This window comes from Mesoplodon mirus, assembly GCF_964341445.2.
Source record: "Mesoplodon mirus genome assembly, chromosome: 3".
Lineage (NCBI taxonomy): Eukaryota > Metazoa > Chordata > Mammalia > Artiodactyla > Ziphiidae > Mesoplodon > Mesoplodon mirus.
The window spans coordinates 56,958,340-56,979,083 of record NC_138978.1 but is presented as its reverse complement, the minus strand read 5'-3'; the positions used below and the strand labels follow the sequence as shown (position 1 = coordinate 56,979,083).

Genomic DNA, 20,744 nt, shown 5'->3' with positions numbered 1-20,744 from the left:
CTTGTTTTTTAACTGTGCACATGGCCTCACAGAATAAAAACTATATTTCCTAGCTATCCTTGCAGATAGGCAATGGTCATGTGTTTAAATTCTGGTTAATGGGATATGAGCTGAAGTGATGTGGAACTTCCAGGTCATAAACTTAAAGGGAAACGTATCCTCTTCTCCATTTTACTATATCTCAGGCTGTGAGGTGTATATGGTAGTGGTAAACCATCTTGGAACATGCAAATGAGGACAACACCTGACAGTCCACGTCCTGGAACTGTTCTACAGCCCTGGGTTGCTTATGCCCTGAGTGAGGAAAAAACTTTTATCTTGTGCAAACCCCTGTAATTTGGGTTTCTGTTACAGTAACCAGATCTATAGAGTGATACCCTTGGATGAGTACAACAATGTTCTGATTTGTCTACCTGTCCCCACTTTTAACTTCTCTTTAATCTGTTTTCTTCACTAAAGTTGGAGTAATCATTGTAATAGAATTTAAATTTGGTCAGATTTTTTCCTGCCATTTTCTACTTCCTATGCCATCTCTTTCAGTGTGTACTTTATTATATTCCTTAGCCTGGCACACCAAACTCTACATAATCTGGCCTCTGCTTTATCTCTCCAGTCTTACCTCTTATCATTACCTCATATCATTATCTTATCATTCCCTGCCTTGTGTGCCAAGCTCAAATCACATAGACCCATTTGCAGCTTCACAGAATAAGCCAAGCTCTCATACCCAGTGCACCTGTACATGCTGTTTACTCTGCCTGGAATGCCCATTCCCCATCCTCACTAGTTTCTCTGCCTGGCTAGTTTCTATTTGTCCTTTAGAATTCATGTCTTCTCCTCTTGGAAGTTTTTCTTGCCCACACAAGAATTGGTTATAGCCCCCTCTTATGTATTCCCAAAGTATTCTGTGCATACTTTTATCAAAGAACTGCCTGTTTGTCTATTATCTCCACACCCCTCCCCTACCAATATCCTGGAGAGCAAGGATGATTTTCTCATTAATAGTGTATCATTATGCCCTAGGACAAACCCTGGCACACAGTAGCACTCAAAAGATATTTATTCAGTTAGTGAATAAAAGGCAGTGAATGAATGGATACCATGGAGTCATGAAAATAGCATTTAAATGGAATATAGAGACCTGAGTTTTGTACCTGGTTCTGCCACTACCTGGATGGTTTTAGTTGAAATCATTTCACTCCACTTCACTTGAGCTAGATAAGCTCTCAGGTTTCTTCCAGGTTTATGATTTACAAATACATTATACAGGGAAAAGCAAAAATATACAAACTTTTAGAGCTGACAACCTTAAGGGGCTGGCTAGGTAATTCTTGTTCGAAAAAATGTACCTTGAAAAAATATGCCAAATAAAAGTGAGCTTTTATAGCAGTATTTAAGTTCTTTCTACTTACAGCTTTCAAACTATTTTTGTAGAACCAATTATTTTCACAAAATCTTTCAGAAATATCTATTGTAATCTGTTTGAGAAGCAGAGAATGTGAAATTCAGTGATATTAGGTAACATATTTGAGCTAGCAGCAGAGACAGAAGCAGAATCTGATTCAAAATTGTCTTGATAGAATATCCCACCTATTGTAAAAAACTGTGTGATATTATAGAGCTAAACCAGTAAAGAAAGCAGTGAAAAAAATTTTCTTTTTATTATTTATCTATCTATCTATTTATTTATTTATTTTTGGCTGCGTTGGGTCTTTGTTGCTGTGCGTGGGCTTTCTCTAGTTGTGGCGAGTGGGGGCTACTCTTCGTTGTGATGTGCAGGCTTCTCACTGCGGTGGCCTCTTTTGTTGCAGAGCATGGGCTCTAGGCGTGAGGGCTTCAGAATTTGCGGCTCACGGGCTCAGTAGTTGCGGCTCGCGGGCTCTAGGGCACAGGCTCAGTAGTTGTGGCGCATGGGCTTAATTGCTCCGTGGCATGTGGGATCCTCCTGGACCAGGGATAGGACCCGTGTCCCCTGCATTGGCAGTCGGATTCTTAACCACTGTGCCACCTGGGACGTCCCGAAAGCAGTGAACTTTAAACTATGTTACACATAGATTAAAATAGCAAATACCAAAACTAAGGTGCTAGATGACATTCTATTTCAGAATCACATAATTATGGGGTTAGGCAGCATTCTTAAGAGGTAATCGTCTATCTTTAAGCAAGGCTACACCTAGTAGTCCCCAAACAGAGGAAGTTATGCAATTCTTTGAAATATTTGGAAAAAGCATATTCCACAACTCTTTTTCATACTTGTCCCAGTGCCACGTGATACTGATAACAGAAAATTTACTACCTTAACAATTATCTAGAACTGAACCAGTTCTAGCAATGACCCCATACATCCATGATTCCCATCCTTTCCTGGTTGTGGTAGGCAGAATTCTAAGATGGCCCCCCAGATTCCTGCCCCTGGTATACATGTTTTGTATAAGCCTTCCCCAAGCATGTGGGCAGGACTTGTGGATACGAGATAGGCATTCATTTGATAGGTTATATTATGTGATGAATGTATGACAATGGTCACCTTTGGTTATACAGTGATTGAAAATGAATATACCAGCATTACGTGGTTATATTTAGTGAGAAAATGGAATGGTATCTGAAGGTAGCTCCCTCAGTTTCCCTTATTTCTACCTCTACAATGCTGCATGATCTTCCATCCTTTTCTTCCCTCCCCAGGTAGCAAACGAAAGGTACCTCTTTATCTCAAGGTTATCAAGTGTCTCTTTCAGAATTTCAATTGTTCTCTCTCCTCTTAGTCATTCCCCACAGCCTACAACACATAGGATCTGACAGAACCTTTCCATGACTCCAACTCTTGAACTTTGGTGCTTCTCCTTCCTTTCTGTGTCAGACCTGCTTGTTCCAGATCTACCCTACTGTTCCTAAAGAACATTGGCCTCATCTGGGCCCAGATCCAGATCAATAATCTCCATCAGGTTTCAGATCCTAGCCCAGAGACATGAAATAAGAATGGCACAATAGGGTACCACTGATATTGGTTTCAAGCTGGCCCTTGCCCCAATGTTTCCTCTACTTGCTTTATTTCTTTAACCTCTAGCTTCTTAGGCCTTTTAGTCTGGCTACATGATAGATTCATTCTCTGAGCTTTCAACTCTCTTTCTATCTTCTCTAATCAGCGGGTTGTCTTCTCTCTTGTGATATCATACTAATTTGGGACTTTTTTCTTTTCTTTCTTTCAGGTTAAAAAGAATGAGGTAATGAATCCCCATGCTCCCATCACCCAGCTTCAGCAATTACCAACGTAAGCCCACATTGGATTATCATTTTTGTGTGTGGTAAAAAGTACATAACATTAAATTTACCACCTTAATCATTTTTAAGTATAAAGTTCAACAGTATATTCACATTGTTGTACAACAGATCTCTGAAACTCTTTCATCTTTTAATTCTGAAACTCTGTACCTACTAAACATCAATCATGTTGGATTATTTTTAAAGCAAATTCCAGATCTTATATCAGTTCTTTAATAAACATTTCAGAATGTATCTTAAAGGAATAAAAGATCCCCCCACCCCACTTCTTTTTGTACAACCGCAAAACCCTTATCGCACTTAAATCAAGGTTTCAACAGGAAACAGAGGATACACTCAAATAAGATAACTTTAAGAGGGTTTATTTAAAGGTTGTGGGTATAGGGGAACCACAAGGTATAGTACAGTAACCTAGGGTAAGTGACTGAGTTGGTACCACCTCCAGACCCAAAAGGATATGGGGAGGGAGTGGTTACCAGAACCTGGAAAAAGAAAGAATCTATAAAGTGGGCTACACTGAGAAAAGCAATGACCTTAGGTCAAGAGACACAGTAGGGTGATCTTGCAGGGAGGGAGACAGGGGAATGATACCCTGACATTACTCTCCTCCCTCTCTCTCTTCTTTTGCTAGTAGTTTTCAATGGCCTCGTCCATCTAATGGCTAAAGGGCATGGGAACCCTAGTGGTATGATCCATAGAGTCCAGCCTTCTGGAGCAGAGAGTAGGGTGGAGAGTGGCTCTGGAGGAACAAAGGGAAGATACCCAGAAAATAATAATTCTTAATATCACTTAATATATTTATGTGAACCATTCTGGCAAATTATTGAAACTGGGAAGGGGATTGTGGGAGCCCACTGAATTTATAGCCGGTTGGTCAGAAGCACAAGTGGTAACCTATGACTTGCAGCTGTCATCTTAGGTGGGGGTAATCTTGCAGGATTGAGCTCTTAACTTGTGGGGTCTATGCAAAACCCAGGTAGGTTGTGTCAGAACTGAAATGAACTATAGACACCCAGTTGGTGTTTGGAGAGTTGGAGAATTGGTTGGTGTGGGGAAAAAAACTCCACATATTTGGTGTCAGTGTTGTGAATAAAATCAGCTCAAGATGTAATTCACATTCCATACAATGCACCCACTTAAAGTGTAAAATTTACATAGATTTTAGTATATTTACAGAGCTGTACAACCATCACAATTAATTATAGAACATTTTAATCACCCCCAAAAGAAACATTAAAGCCATTAGCAGTCATTCTTCATTCTCCCTTTCTCTCAGCCCCCGGGAAGAACTAATCTACTTTCTGTCTCTATGGCTTTGTCTATTCCACACGTTTCATATAACTTGTGACCTTCTGTGTCTGGCTTCTCTCACTTAGCATAATGTTTTCAAGATCCATCCATATCGTAGCATGTATCAGTACTTTATTTAATTTTATTGTCAAATAATATTCCATTGTATGGATATACCACATTTTATCCATTCGTCAGTTGATTGGCATTTGGGTTGTTTCCACTTTTTGGCTATTGTGAACGATGCTGCTATAAACATTTCATGTGCAAGTTTTTGTGTGGACATATGTCTTCATTTCTCCTGGGTATATACCTAAGAATGGAATTTCTGGGTCACATGGCGACTCTGTATTTAAACATGTTGAGGACCCGCTAGACCGTTTTCCAGAGCAGCTGCACCATTTTACATTCCCATCAGCAGTCTAAGGGGGTTCCAATTTCTCCACATCCTCATCAACACTTATTAATATCTGTCTTTTTGATGCTAGTCATCCTAATGGGTGTGAAGTGATATTTCTCTGTAGTTTTGATTTGCATTTCCCTGATCGCTAATGATGTTGAACACTCTATTCATATGTATATTGGCCATCTGCATATCTTCTTTGGAGAAACGACTATTCAAATCATTTCCTCATTTTAAAATTAGGTTATTTGTCTTTTTATTATTGATATATGAGTCGTTTATATATTCTAGACAGAAGTCTCTTATGAGACAAATGATTTGCAAAAATTTTCTCCCATTCTTTGGTTTGTTTTTTCATTTCCTTGATGGTGGTGTCTTTTGAAGCACAAAAATTGTTAATTTTGATGATGTCCAATTCACCTTTTGTTGCTTGTGCTTTTATTCTATTTTTAATCTTTAAAAAATTCCTTGCTACTTATTTCTTGAAGGAACCAGGTCATTACGTCCTGTATAATTTACCATATTCTCAATTTTGCTAATTGCAACCCTAGGGTATTACTTAACATGTTCCCCCAACCCCTATATTTTCTATAGGCTCATAATTAGATTCAGAGTCTTGATCAGATTTGGGTTTAAACTTCTGACAGAAATATTTCATAGGTGGTACTGTATACATCCTAAAATCCTCTTTACCTCACATGAGGAGGAATACAGTGACTGATTGAATTCTTTGTGATGTTAAGATTAATCAGTGGGTTCTGTTCTTATTGGCCTAACCCAACCATTTAAAATTCTCCAACAGGCTCTTATTTAATGGTTTATCAGCTATAATATTTGGGTCAGTGCTGTCCAATAGAACTTTCTATGGTGATGGAAATGTTCTATCTGTACACTGTCCAATATGGTAGCCTCTAATCACATGTGGCTATTGAGTACTTGAAATATGCCTAATATAACTGAAAAATGACTCAAATTTTAATTAACTTAAATGTAAATGGTTACATGTGACAAGTGGTTGATGGATAGTACAGGTCTAGATTCAGTATTTCACCAGAGGCTACACTACCTCTGCATTTGTTAGCTCAAATTCTTCTAAAATAAATTTCCCTCATCAAATATGACTACCTTGGAATACAGCTCATTCAGAAAAGGCATAACTTGGGCTTGTTTTTCAAGTGGGCACTGAGCCTACATTTCAGGCCATTTTGATTGGGGTAGCCTGGCCTTTGGGCCCTTCCCAACTAAAGAACTATGAGGGGCATACATTCTGTTTTAGGAGGATTGTTACTGTAGTCTCTGTGTCACTTGCAGGGGGTCGGTAATAGAAACTATTGGCACTTCATACTTCTTCCCCACAGCTCATCTCTGATTTTAGCTGCAGCTGTGGGGGACAGTTATGCACACGGATGGCTTCCTACCTGAAGCACCTACCATATCGCTCAGCTTTTTGCAGCATGGAGTGTGGGAGTAGTTAATGTCCCGAGGATCAGCCTTCAACCAAGGGTAGCTAAAATACTCAACCTCACAGGGCCAATTCTGAAGTGCATACTAAACAGTTCTCCAGAGGGTGGCAGGCAGGATTAAGCTTTGTTGCCCACTGTGCTAACACTCAATAATGCCCCCATTACCAGCTTTCTCTCCTCTAGTCCACTCTCTGTACTCCCTCTCTCCAGCTTCTAGGATCTCTTCCCTAATAAACTGCCTGCTTCCAAGTTGTGTCTCAAGCTCTGCTTTGGGGGAAATGTAAATTAGGGCAGGATCTCAAAATACTTTAGTCCATGGCATTAATTCACTCAGAAATATTTACTGAGTGATTATAATGGATCGGGCAGTGTATTAGATACTGAAAGTACGATGGTGAACATGAGATCAAGTGTGATGGCGTACATGGATAAATGGGCAATAATTGAATAATGTATCAAGCATTATAACAGGATAAACGTGGGTGCTATTAGTTGTGAAGCGTGGCCAGGTTTAGGATCCCTGAATTGTCCCTTGCAAAAATCCCATTTGCTAGGTAGTAGGGGAGAGTGAATGACAGAGGACAAGGCAGCCAAAGCATCCCTAGCTTGGACTTTGTGCCCAACTCCCAGGCTTCAGTTTGGGACTGAGGTAAGCCTAAGTGGCATGGTCGAGTCCTCCCTTCGTCCAGGCCACTACTTTGGCCCTCCTAGAGCCTTCATTGGAGAGAGCCCCACGTTGCTCTTACTGCATGAATCCAGTGGTGCTTCATAAAAGCTCAAGCCTGAAAAAAGGAAGCACTCCCTAACCACCACCCCCCCACTCCAAAAATCCCCAAAGAGAATACATTCTGCCCGCAAAGCCAGAATTTTATTCTTACGACACAAAAACTGCCCGTTTGTACTGTGGCCTTAGAACCTTGACCTTGCCACAACCATTACCCTCCTTAGTGCTATATTAAAGGTGGAAACTTGAGCCCAATAAAACTTAAAATGTGAAACGAATGTGACTTTCCTCCCTTTCTTCTTTTTTCCTGCTGTATCCCTAAGTCTTCTGCTTGAAGGACTTTAGAACACTGTGTACATCTAGTGAGAAGTGTCCTGAGGCTTTCTCACCTAAAACTAACTATTTTGAGGCTATTCAGCCAAGTTGGTCCTGGCCCTTAGTAATTCCTTTGCCAGTATCTTTCTATCAGTGGGGAACTTGGGTTCTGAATCCCAGTCAACGGCTGGGCCATTGGTGCTCCCAGAGTTCCAATGAGCCTTTCCACAAAGTTTTAACTGGGTTAAACATGGAGTTAAACTCCATCCAGTTTTCTCCACCTCATATGAAATGAACATCTTGTCTTCACCTGATGCTGAGAACTGATACTATCTAGAACTTATACGTAGTTTTTGAATTTTTCCTGTTTTAGCACTAATTTTTCCTGTTTGCTAATGACAGGAAAACCCAACTCAAATTAGCTTAAGCAAAAACAAAAACAAAACAAAACAAGGCACCCCTCCCCCTAGCACATAATCAATTCATGTAACTGCAAAGTCCAAGGCTCAAGTAATAAGGAGTCTTTTTCCACCTTTTGCTCTCCTCTCTGCTGTGTTTGGCTTCACTCACAGGCAGGCCTTCTTCAAATGGAGGCCACTAGTACAGCAAATGCAATTTTTACTTTTGATTGGGCCCAACAGTCTTGGCTTGACTCATGTGCCTACCCCTAAACCAGTCACAGAAGCCAGGGGAATGTGCTGCTCGGCTTGGCCAGGCCTAGGCCACATGCTCATCCTTGAAACCGGGCTGCGGGAATTTGCTCCATGGAAGTGTGGTGATTGAGACTGGTGGATTGAGACCTGTGTGTTTGTGTGTGTGTGTGCTGTATGTGCGGGTGTGCACACACACACACAGGGGGTAGTGTGGGGAGCATGGATGCTGGTCAGCCAAAACAATTCCCCTCTCAGTCCCTCTGTTGAGCTCCACACATATCCCTGAGACTGGACTCCTGTGGGGCATGGATACCTCCCACACTGGACTTGTCTGTGACGTCAGCTGCTCCCCAGAGGCGGGGACCGCCATTCTCGCTTGAAGGGTTCCCCAGACTCTGTCTAGCCTGCTTACAGCTTGTCCTCTTCTTGCTCTAAATGTTCCCACCAAGCTGCACAGTGCATGCAATGTCCTTTCAGACACTTTGGCAACTAGTGAGTCATGTACACAAAGAACCATTCAAAGCAAAATGTGGTCATTTCTCTGAGAGAGTAGTGAAAAGATGTTTGGAGAGCAGAGATAAAGGCATATAACATCTGGCTGGGAGAATGAGAGCAGACAAACGATTCAGCGACTATCAAGCACCCAGGACAAGCTTAAGGGTAGGATGAATAATGATAATAACAGTGATAATAATAACAGCAGCTAATATGTATAGTACTTAACCATATGCCAGGCCCTGTTCTAAGAACTGTGTGTGAATTAACTCAATGAATCCTCATAATACTCTTTCAAGTAGGTACAATTATTACCCTGTTTTAGAGTTGAGGTTAAGTAACTTGCTCCAGGTCACACAGTAAGGAGGTGGCAGCATATGATTGGGTCTCTATCATGGAGGGTCTTAAAGGCCAGCATACAGTGTTAGCCTTGACTTGTAGTTCTCTGAGTAGCTGTTTCATGTTTCCCAATGGACTCAAACTTCCTGAGAACAGCACTTTGTACTACACTTGGGGAGAAGCTACGTATGTACCTCTTTGAATAGACCACCTTTACTGGAGTGAGCATTGTTAAACAAAATAAATGAAGTCTTCCACAGTGGTTAGAGTACTGTGGATCTGACAGGAAGTTATGGATCTGACTAATTGAGGCTTTCACCTCTGACTCAATGTGTGACTCTGGGCAAATGAACTAACAGCTCCATGCTTCTGACTTTCCAACTGTAAAAAAGAGGAAAAGAAGTATCCAACATACTTCACAAGGACACAGCAAGACCATAAATAAACAAACAAACAAATAAATAAATAAATACACATATTAAATTCTTGCAACACTTAAGAGAAAGGTACTAAAGAAACCAAGGTATTTTTCTTAGTTTCACCGTAACATCAGTAATCAGCAAATATGCATTAGGAGCCAAACACATTAGACACTATGGGATTACAACAGAATAATGAAACATGATTTCTGCTAGTCCCTGTTTTATAGGATTTGATGGGCAAGATCAGTTTGATTGGTAAATATACAGATTACTTAACAGAATATCAAAATGGTAAAGTACATTAGCGCTCATCTGGTTCAACATATATATATGAAAAATGAGATTCAAAAGGGATATGTAATAGTCTCAGGAAGAGTGTTACTAACGGGGAAACACGTGTCTTCAAAGAAAAAGCCTGGGCTCAGGGTCTAAACTTCCGTTGAAGAGGTTACCATCTGTGTGACCCGGGGCCAGTCGCTTAGTTTCTCCGAACCAAATTCCTTTCCTCTAAAATGAAGATAATGATTTACTTCCAAGAGCTGTTGTGAAGATTAAGTAAAATTATGCATGCCTGTAAAACTTTAATCCAATGCCTGGCTTAGCACCACAAGTCAACTATTATTATCGTTACCTCTGCAGGAGACAGCTCTTTTCTGGCTCTTTTTCTGTAAGAAAAAACATTCCTTCTCCAGTCAGACCCCATTCACAAGGTCACAGCAGAACAGAAAGTGCTTTCAACTACACGGAGATGGGTGCTGCAGGAACTTGGACCCAGCCATCCCGGGCGGCAGAGCACAGCCGCCTTGGCAAAGCCCATATTCCATTTCCTTCCGTTCCTTTTCGGGAGAGCCAGGCTCCCCCCCCCCCCCTGCCGCCCCACGCGCTCGGTTATCTTATTCTCTTGCTTCGCCAGGTCGCTGGCCCCTCTCTGGCTTCTCTTTGCGTCCTCTCGGTCATGCGGGCCCCGCAGCAGCCGGGAGGCCAGAGCCTGCGGCTCGCTCCCTCCACGCCCCAGTCTTCCTCTTCGCTTCCGCGGGCCGCAGCTGCGTTCCGAAGCCAGGGTTCCCGAGGGGATTGACGCGCTGGGGGGGAGGAGCGGTTTCTTGCTGCGCGCCTCTCAGGAGCATTACGGCCAGGCTCGTTCCCGGCTCCGGCCGCCAGCCCCAGCCTCCCGGGTCCGGAGCGGGGACTGGCGGAGGCGGCGAGGGAGGGAGCGCGAGTGAGGAGGCACGCGCCCGCCCGTCCGCGCCCAGACCGCCGCAGCCGCCTTAGCAGCCATGGCCGAGCGCCGCGCCTTTGCCCAGAAGATCAGCAGGTAAATCTGGAGCGTGGGGCGCGCCGCCGCAGCCGGGGGAAGAGTCGGAGAGTCCTCCCGGCCCGGGCCTAGGAGGCGGGTGGGTGTGGCGACGCGGACGCCGGGATCCCGCGGCCTGGTCGGCGGCTGGGCGGAGGGGGCTCGCGGGGGCCGCGGGGGCGGCTCGCGGCGGACGCGGTGGCTGCCGAGGCCTGGTGCCGCCCTCCGAACCCGGCCGTTAGCCCGTGCCTCGTCCGGGGGTGCTGAGAGCCCCGCACGCCCGTGCGCCCGCCTCCGCCGGCTCCTCGGGCCTCCGGGCCTGGAGTTCAAGGCGGCCTACTGAAGGGCGGGCGGGGGAAGCTTGTCTGCCGGCCGCTCGGCGCTTCCCAAATTCTTTGTGTCCCCACCCCCGGGCTGGCCGGGGCCCTTTCCCTCTCCCCGCCCACCCCCGTTGCCCCTCAGGAGGGTGCGGGGGTCCGCCCTCGTCTCCACCCCAACAAAAGATTCGGCGCGCGGCGGGCTCCCGGCCGGTGCGAGGCCGCCCCTCCTTCAAGCCTCTCACCCTTCCCAGAAATCTGACAGGAATCCTCTTTGCAGCCAGGGGTCCAATTCACAGTGGGCTCGTGCACCCAGAATCGAAAACGTACGGCCTAAATGCAAAGTTGAGAGCTTGTGGTCTGCACCTTCGGTGTCCAGCTGCCCGATCTGACGAATTGTAGGCTGGAGCTTGATCCTAGTAGCGTGTGAATGTAAACTGCGCCTGTGTTTCTCATAGCTCCAGAGAAAGATGGATGATAGGCAGTGTTCTTTATACACCGGCCCTTTGACTCGTGTTTTAGGAGTCTAGCAGTGAGCAAGCGATCACAGTTGAGGTTTCTGAGCTTTTCACCCACTTGTAGTGGGGAGGTTGCCACCTTTCCCCCCCCTAAAAAATTGAATTACGGTGGAGGATTCTAATATTTGTAGACTTTCATTGTGGAATATATCAGTGTGTATGACACTAGACATGTTTTGTTTAATAAGACCATATTTCTGTTAATCCGAAGTCCCAAGAGAAGAAACATTCGAATGTATTACTTTTTCGACAGTTGTATTTCTGTGACTCTGGATCTTTTTAGTTTGCTGATATTTATTAAAGATTTTTGGATCTACCAAACAAGTCGTTTCTTAACTGCTTGAACTTCCATAGTGTTACTCTGTTTTGACACTTTTTCATTTAAAACTAACATCTGTTTCATTTAAGCTTTGTGCTTTTTTTTTTCTTTCGAGCTTTAAAACACGTATTTTATTTTCTCCTTAAGAGACAAAAGAGCAAGTGCTTAAGAGTGTAAGCTCAGACTGTGACCACGGGCTTAAATCCTGACGATTATTTTCTAAGTTGGCACCTTGGCCAAATTGTTTAAGTTCTCTTAAGCTTTACTTGTTTGGAAAATGGGTAAAAAAACCCCGGTACCCAGCTCATAGAGTTGTTGTGAACATTAAACGGAATAATTTGTGTAAAGGGTTTAGTACAGTGTATGGCCTTTACTAGCTATCATGGAACACTTAACAATAATTAGTATAACCTAGGGACCTGTGATAGACTTAATAGGAAATTATTACTTTTGTTCTTTTTAAAATTTTTTTTGTAAAATAACTTGGTTTTGTTTCTGTAGGCAGTGCCATTTAAAAGTAGATGTATTACTTGACATGCATGCTTAGTATTAATTTCTTTTAAACAGAACCAAAAGCTTATCTCTGAGAACATTGTGCTGATCAAGAAAGTGCACATAAGGGAGTTAGGTGTGAAATACGTACAATGTCTGTTCTCCATTCATGGAATTTGTTCTCAGATAGGGCATGACAAAACACAAGAAAAAAAGATAACCAGTTTTGCAAAACAACAAAACAATTCAAATTAGTATAGCCGTGTAAAGTTATAAAAGTAAGTAAGGCAATGGAAATGAAGAGACATGCATTGACTGGAGAGATACTTAGGAGGTAGGCATGGCAGTGATTGATGATTGCTTGGATAAGGAAGGTGAGGAAGATTGAAGAGTCTGGGAGAACGTCCAAGTTTCTGACTTGGGCAACCACGATGGAGGCAGTTGTTGAGATAAGGGAGGACAGGAGGAAGAATGGGTGTGAGGGTGGGAAATGAGGTGGGATGGAGATGATGATTCAGTTTTGGACATGTTGATTTTGAGGTGCTCATGGAGCATTCAAAGAGAAGTGTCTATGAGGCTGTTGGTACAGGTTTAAGGTGCAGAAGAGAGATTGGGTTGGAGATCTAGATTTGGGAGTCATCAGCAAGTAGATTGTAATTAAAGCCAGAGGAGTAGATGAGATAGTTGAGGAGGAATGCACAGGCTTAATCTGGAGGGAAGACCAAGGACAGAACTGCTATAGATGATGAATTATTATCTGCTTATTGTGAATGAAAGGTACTTTCCGCCAAGATACCAAATATGGCAGAATAATATCTCTGAATAAATTCTTTTTTTTTTTTTTTTTTTTTTTTGCGGTACGCGGGCCCCTCACTGTTGTGGCCTCTCCCGTTGCGGAGCACAGGCTCCGGACGCGCAGGCTCAGTTGCCGTGGCTCACGGGCCCAGCCGCTTCGCGGCATGTGGGATCTTCCCGGACCGGGGCAGGAACCCGCGTCCCCTGAATCAGCAGGAGGACTCCCAACCACTGCGCCACCAGGGAAGCCCTGAATAAATTCTTGTTCTGCTTCTTAGTTTCCTACTGGGGGAAGTATAGCACAACTCTGGAGACAGACTGCCTGGTTTGACACCCTAGCACTGCCCCCCATTGTGTAAACTTGAGTGAGTTACTTCCTCTCACTTTTGCCTCATTTTCCCTGTCTATAAAATGGGGTTAATAGTAGAACTCACCTTATAGGATTGTTGTAAGGGTTAAATAAATCCATACGTATAAAATGCTTATGACAGTGCTTTTTAGATAATAAGTACACAGTAAGTATCACTATTTTTTTTATTATTACAGGATTTATAATATGGCCTAAGACTACTATTTGGAAGTAATAATCCTTTTTATGATATACCTGTATGAACTTTGTTGCTCTGTGAAAAACCTGTTGCTACTGGAAAACTTATTCTTCTTTTTTAAAGCTTTATGATTTTTCAGAAACCTTTACTTTGAAAAGAATTATACTGATCTCTTTTCTGGTTCAGTTGTTTCCTAGCCCTTTGCATTTAGTGCTGTTATTTTTTGAGGCTGTGATTTGGTGATTTTTTTCAAAGCTCTTTATTCTGCATCACTGATTGTGCCACTAACCTTGGCTCATCATAGAAAAGCAGACTTCATGTCAAGTATTGCCTCTTGTCTGTTCTCCCTACATTTATGTATGTATGTATGGCTGCATTGGATCTTTGCTGCTCTGTGTGGGCTTTCTCTAGTTGTGGTAGCAGGGGCTGTTCTTTGTTGCGGTGCACAGGCTTTTCATTGCGGTGGCTTCTCTTGGTGTAGAGCACAGGCTCTAGGCGCACGGGCTTCAGTAGTTGTGGCTCATGGGCTCTAGAGCACAGGCTTAGTAGTTGTGGCACATGGGCTTAGTTGCTCCGTGACATGTGGGATCTTCCCGGACCAGGGATCGAACTCATGTTCCCTGCATTGGCAGGCGGATTCTTAACTACTGAGCCACCAGGGAAGTCCCTGTTCTCCCTACTTTTTGAGGACAAGGCATATGCCTTGTTAACCTTTGTAATCACTCCCTAGTGTATAATAGGTACAATTTATGGAATGTTGATTGTAGATAAATGATCTAGGATTTTGTTTGGATTATTTTGTCCTATCACTTGATATTCAGCTGTAATGAAGAACATTTGTGTATACTTAAAACACTTTTTACCACATTCTCATCTTCATAACCCAGAGGGCAGAAGGACATAGTAAAGAAGGTAGGCTCTAGGTCACATCACCCAGGTTGAAATTCTACCTATACCAAATAATAGCTGTGTAATTCTGGGCAGTTGATCTAACCTCTTTGTCTTGGTTTGCTCATCAGTAAAGTGGAGCTAAAAACCTCTGTAGGGTTAACTTGAGGATTAAATGAGATAATACATGTAAAACACTTAGAACTGTGCCTGAAACATAATAAGCATTCAAAAAATGTTAGCTGCTGCTATTATTCCTATATTATTTACTGTTATTTGTTTATTTTTATTGGGGTATAGTTGTTTTAAAACGTTGTGTTACTTTCTACTGTACAGTGAAGTAGAGTTCCCTGTGCTATACAGCAGGTTCTTCTTAGTTATCTATTTTATACATATTAGTGTATATATGTCAATCCTAATCTCCCAGTTCATCCCACCCCACCCCACCTACCTTCCCCCCTTGGTGTCCATACGTTTGTTCTCTACATCTGTGTCTCTATTTCTGCCTTGCAGACCGGTTCATCTGTACCATTTTTCTAGGTTCCACATATATGTGTTAATATACGATATGTGTTTTTCTCTTTCTGACTTACTTCACCCTGTATGACAGTCTCTAGGTCCATCCACGTCTCTGCAAATGACCCAGTTTCGTTCCTTTTTGTGGCTGAGTAATATTCCATTGTATATATGTACCATATCTTCTTTATCCATTCCTCTGTTGATGAACATTTAGGTTGCTTCCATGTCCTGGCTATTGTAAATAGTGCTGCAATGAAGATTGGGGTGCATGTGTCTTTTTGAATTATGGTTACTTACTGTTATTTATTACTCCCATAATCCAGATGCAGAACTGAGGCCTACTGAGAATGAGATTATTTGCCTTAATTGAGGCTCAAACCCTAGTCCTCTGATTTCAGATCTTAAATTATTATTATTCGACTGTATTTTCTTTCTGCAAAATATTTTCTTCTGTGGTAGTTCTAGATTTTCTAACAGCGCTGCTATTAGTATACCAAAAGTTACCCTTGTTTTCTTAATCTTTGTTAATTTTGTATCATTTTGCTGACTAAGAAGCAGAATTTAATGAAAGGCTTTCATCAGATCTTTATTTCTGAGGAAAATCTTACATGAGTAGGATTTCCTGGGTATGGGCTTATTTATAACCTCAATTATTTTTAGTCTTGAATCTGTTCATAACTGGCAGAATAAACTCAATCTTTTAATCTACTTTGTTCAATTCATAATCTCACTCCTGATCAAAGTAAGTCCTTTCCACATAGTATCAACTATTTCAGTGCTGCCTGTTTCATCACTTTGGACACATATACCACTTCCCTGACCTTCTGTTTTACTCATCTCACTAACTGTTAATGCTGAATGTCTAACCTATTTCTTGCTCCTGAGCTGCAGAGTCGTGTTGGAGGGAGACTAGAATAGTCCAGAGTTGATCTTTAAAAAAAAAAAAATTATTTTTTTATTTATTTGGTTGTGTCGGGTCTTAGTTGCGGCAGGCAGGCTCTTCAGTTGCAGCAGGCGGGCTCCATAGTTGCGGCACGTGGGCTCCTCAGTTGTGGTATGCAAACTCTTAGTTGTGGCATGCATGTGGGATCTAGTTCCCTGACCAGGGTTGGAACCCAGGCCCCCTGCATTGGGAGTGCAGAGTCTCATCCACTGTGCCACCAGGGAAGTCCCCAGAGTTGATCTTTTATTAATTAACGTCTTATCATTTGAAATGAGGTTTATTCCAAATAATTTCTCTTATTTATCATCTTTGTTTCCCTACCCCATCTTTTACCGAAAAGTTTGGGACCATACCACATGAGTCCTTCATTTTAACCTCAGCATATGACTGTCCCAATATATCGTTCAACCATCTTTCTCTTGAGCCTGAAGGGTGTCTTGTACCTAAAACTTACCTGTTTTATTGTACTTTGAATCCCATACCTTGCCACCTCCTCCCAACCTTGATCTCACAATTTTCCCTTTCCTTTCTAGCATCTTCAATCTATTCTTTTTTATGGATGTTTCCCTTAAGCCATAAGACTTATCCTGCCTTTCTCATCATAAAACAAAGAACCATCGAGTCTTCTGGCATTTCTGGCTGCCAACCAATCATTTCTTTTTCTTTTATAGTCAGCTTTCTCACATGTATGTGGTATAGTCACCAGTACTTCCTGCCTGTTCTCTTTCTCATCAATCCTGGGGCCATATGGCAGTGCTTACCATGCTACCTTATGTGTACTTGGATTATAGAACTCTTGAGAATTAGGAACATTTGACTTTTTTCTTTTGTTCATCACTGATTTCATGAGGTACAGTTTTTTTTTTTCTTTTTCTTTTTAAACTTGCTCATGCTTGCCCTCCTTTCCCCTTTCCCCCTATTTTATACTGCTTTTCAGAGCTCTTTGAGGGCTGGTCTAGGTCTCTTTATCTCCAGTGCTTAGCACAGAAACTTGTGTAAACTGGACGCATAAGAAGTGTAGGAATGAATGCCACCCTGCCACCTTGGAGCATCTTTCATTGCCTCACAACAAGGTCATGGCTGATCTAGTCCCTTCCTCCTCTAATTCAAACGTGTTACAAATGAAGTCTCCCTAAAACACAGCTTTTATCATGGCATTCTTATGTTCAATAATATAAATATAGTGGCTTCTTATGGGATTAAATCCAAACTCCTGCTTGCACTTTCAAGTCATCTATAATCTGGTCCTTCTCTTGTTGCTTATTCTCTAGCTTACATTTTGGACTAGTCAGTCTGGTGTTTTCACTTTACCCCCACAAATGCTCTGCTCATTTCCATCTCTATAACTGTTCTGTTGGTTTTTTTTCTTTTTTATATATCCTGCCTCTCCTTTTCTAAATCTTACCCTTTGCTTCAGAGTACTCCAAGCTGCTGTCCTGACATTTGGGATAACCATTTCCTTGCTTTTCTTTATTTTTACTACCTGTGAATGCATCCCTAAGCAATATAATTTTTTATTTTTGAATTCATTTAAATAGAATCATACTGTATGTTTGCATGCTTTTCTGTCTTACTTCTTTTGCTCAAAATTATATCTGTCAGATTCAGCCATGATGTTACAAGCAGTTGAAGTTCATTCGTTTTCATTGCTTTATATTATTTCATTGTATAAATATACCACAATTTTCCATTCTACAGTAGATGGACATTTGGGTTGTTTCCAGTTTTTGACTATTAGAAACAGTGTTGCTATGAGCATTCCTATACGTATATTCTGGTACATATGTTCATGAGTTTTTCTATGGTATGCTCAGGTGTGGAATTGCTGGGTTTTTATTGCTTGTCCTAACAGTTTTATTTATCATCAAGCTTATTAGGCTATGCCAAACTGTTTTCTAAGATAGTTGTGGAAATTTACACTCCCACAATGTTGCTTTACATGGTTACCATCACTTGGTATTGCCAACTTTTTCATTTTGCCAATCTGATGGATGCCTGATGCTATCTTATTGTAAAAGTTTTAGTACATATTTACTTGATAACTAATGAGATTGAGCCCTGTTTTGTATGTTTATTGACCATTTGAATTTATTCTTTTGTAAATTACCTAATTAGTTTGCCATTTTCCTTGTTTTTTCCCTTTGGATTGTCTTTTTCATATTGGTTTGTGTGAGTACTTTATATGTATTCAGTAGATTAATCATTTATTGATTATATGTTTTGCAAATATCTTTTCCTACACTGTGGTTTGTTTTTTAATCCTTTTTATAGAGTCTTTTACTTTTTTGGGGGGGGGGCTGCACGTTGTGGCCTGTGGGATCTTAGCTCCCTGACCAGGGATCGAACCTGGGCCTCCTGCAGTGGAAACATGGAGTCTTAACCACTGGGCAGCCAGGGAAGTCCAAAATGGAGTCTTTTGAAAACTAAGTTTTAATGCAGTATATCAGGTTTTTTTTTTTTTTTTTAACATTTGGTATTTTGGGGGTCTTGTTTAAGAAATATTTTATTCTCTGAGGTCATTAAGATATTCATCTGATTTATAATAAACTTTGTAATTACCTCCTTTGTGTTTAGGTTTATATTCCACCTGGACTTGATATGTGTATGGTGTGAAATTTTAATTTTTTCAGAATGGATTCTCCTTTCCCCATTGATCTGTCCTGCCATGTCTATAATAGATGTGTGTGTCCTTATTTGTGGGTTTTTTTATGGGCTCTCTATTTTGTCCCAGTGGTCTGGTTATACATCTTTTCACTAATTATAAACAATTTTCATTATAATAAGTTTTGGAATTTGATAGACTATCTCCTCCCACCTTAAAAAAAAAGTGTCTTAGCTGCTCTTAGCTTTTTGATTTTCCATGTATATTTTAGAATCTACCAAAAACAAACAAACAAAAAACTCCCAAATCCTATTAGAATTTGATTGGGATTGCATTGAATCTGTACATCAATTTGGGGGAGAAATGACATTCTTATAATCCTGATTCATGGTTGTGGTGTATCTCTCCATTTATTTAGGTCTTTGTATCACACAATGAAATGTTGTAGTTTTCTCTGTAAGGTTCTTGCATATCTTTTGTTAGATTTATCCCTAGGTATATAATAATTTTGTATCAGCTATATACCTTGTTAAACTCTTGTTAAATCTAAGAATGTATCTGTGGATTCCTTTGTATTTTCTTTTTCTTTTTAAAAAAATTTTTACCAAAGTTTAATAATAGTCCTTGATTCTTCAAAATGGGCACAGGCTTTTCAACTCTGGACAGTCCTCAGGTTACACAATAGCTTTGTGGGACTGATTTCAACCAGAACTGTTATGCTTTCTCAGGAAAACACAGGGTCAGTCTTTTTCAGGAGACCTTATATTCCAGCTCCATACTTGAGAAACTCCTGGTACAGGACAGACTGAACAAAGCTGAGGGGGAAGATCAGGCTGCAGTCAACCTACTTACTCTCCTGTGGCCTTTATATTTTCCATGTAGACAGCCGTATCATCTGAAAATAAAGAATTTTTGTTTTATCTTTTCCAAACCTTGTAACTGATTAATTTTTTTGTGTTGGTCTGCAGGCTATTACCTTGCATTATTGTACAGATTTTTACTACCATTTCTACTCAACATTGTGTTAATATTGAGCATCCTCATTTTGTTCATAATCTCAAAGGGAAAGCTTTCTGTGTTTCACTTAATATTAAGCCTGGTGATTACTGTAGGTTTTTGTAGGTACTCTTTTAGGCTGGGTTCCCTGGAAAATAGAGACTGAAACAAGGATTAATAGTTGAGGCTTGGACTTCCCTGGTAGCGCAGAGGTTAGGAATCCACCTGCCAATGCAGGGGACACGGGTTCGAACCCTGGTCTGGGAAGATCCCACAGGCCGCGGAGCAACTAAGCCAATGTGCCACAACTACTCAGCCTGTGCTCTAGAGCCCATGAGTCACAACTACTGAAGCCCGTGTGCTGCAACTACTGAGCGCGCATGCTGCAACTACTGAAGCCTGAGCGCCTAGAGCCCATGCTTCACAACAAGAGAAACCACCACAATGAGAAGCCCATGCACTGCAACGAAGAGTGGCCCCCGCTCGCTGCAACTAGAGAAAGCCCGTGAACAGCAACGAAGACCCAACGCAGCCAAAGAAAAAAAGTTGAGTTTTTTTCTGGGAGGCATAATCCCAGGGCATTAAAGAGAAGAGGGAAGTGAAGAAAAGGATGGGAAACAATGTAAGGTGATACCTTATCTCCTTGGCCACTGCTTCACAAAGAGCTAAAGAGAGATCGTTTGCCAGGTGTGCATGCTTGGCCACACAGGATATCTTTAGACAGAGGAACAGTTCCTTAGATGTGTAGATGGGACTGTGAAAGAAGAGGACGTTTATCTACCTGCTTTTCTCCTGCATCCTGTTTTCCATTAGTCAATTCAGTCTCCACAGAGAGTTAGTTCCCTTTAGTTTCTGGGATGCATCTTTTGGACCCCTTTGGCAACCGCTTGAGATGTCTCTTCTTTTTCAGTGGCCTTTTACAGAAGAGACTTTTTGGTTGCAAGTGACAGAAACTCAAATCAGATTAATTTGCACATATCAAAAGTGCTGACTCATGTAACTGAGTACATTGGGTCCAGGGATACAGGTGATGTTAGTAGGCCTCTTATCTTCATGTTTTGGCTAGATTTTCCACAAAATTGTAACAAAATGGTTACAATGAGAATTGACAGCCCCAGGCTGGAATCCTA

The 20,744-nt window shown here is 41.6% G+C and overlaps 1 protein-coding gene across 5 annotated transcripts in view; it reads left to right on the top strand.

Moving 5' to 3' along the window:
* The first annotated feature begins 10,269 nt into the window (after positions 1-10,269).
* Positions 10,270-20,744, top strand: part of DOCK7 (dedicator of cytokinesis 7) — a 200,107-nt gene continuing 189,632 nt past the window's right edge. For all 5 annotated transcript variants that reach the window (XM_082616171.1, XM_082616170.1, XM_082616172.1 and 2 more), the window contains exon 1: positions 10,270-10,698. In XM_082616171.1, coding sequence (XP_082472297.1) covers positions 10,661-10,698 — 38 coding nt within the window. In that variant the 5' untranslated portion in view covers positions 10,270-10,660. The remainder of the gene's footprint in view (positions 10,699-20,744) is intronic.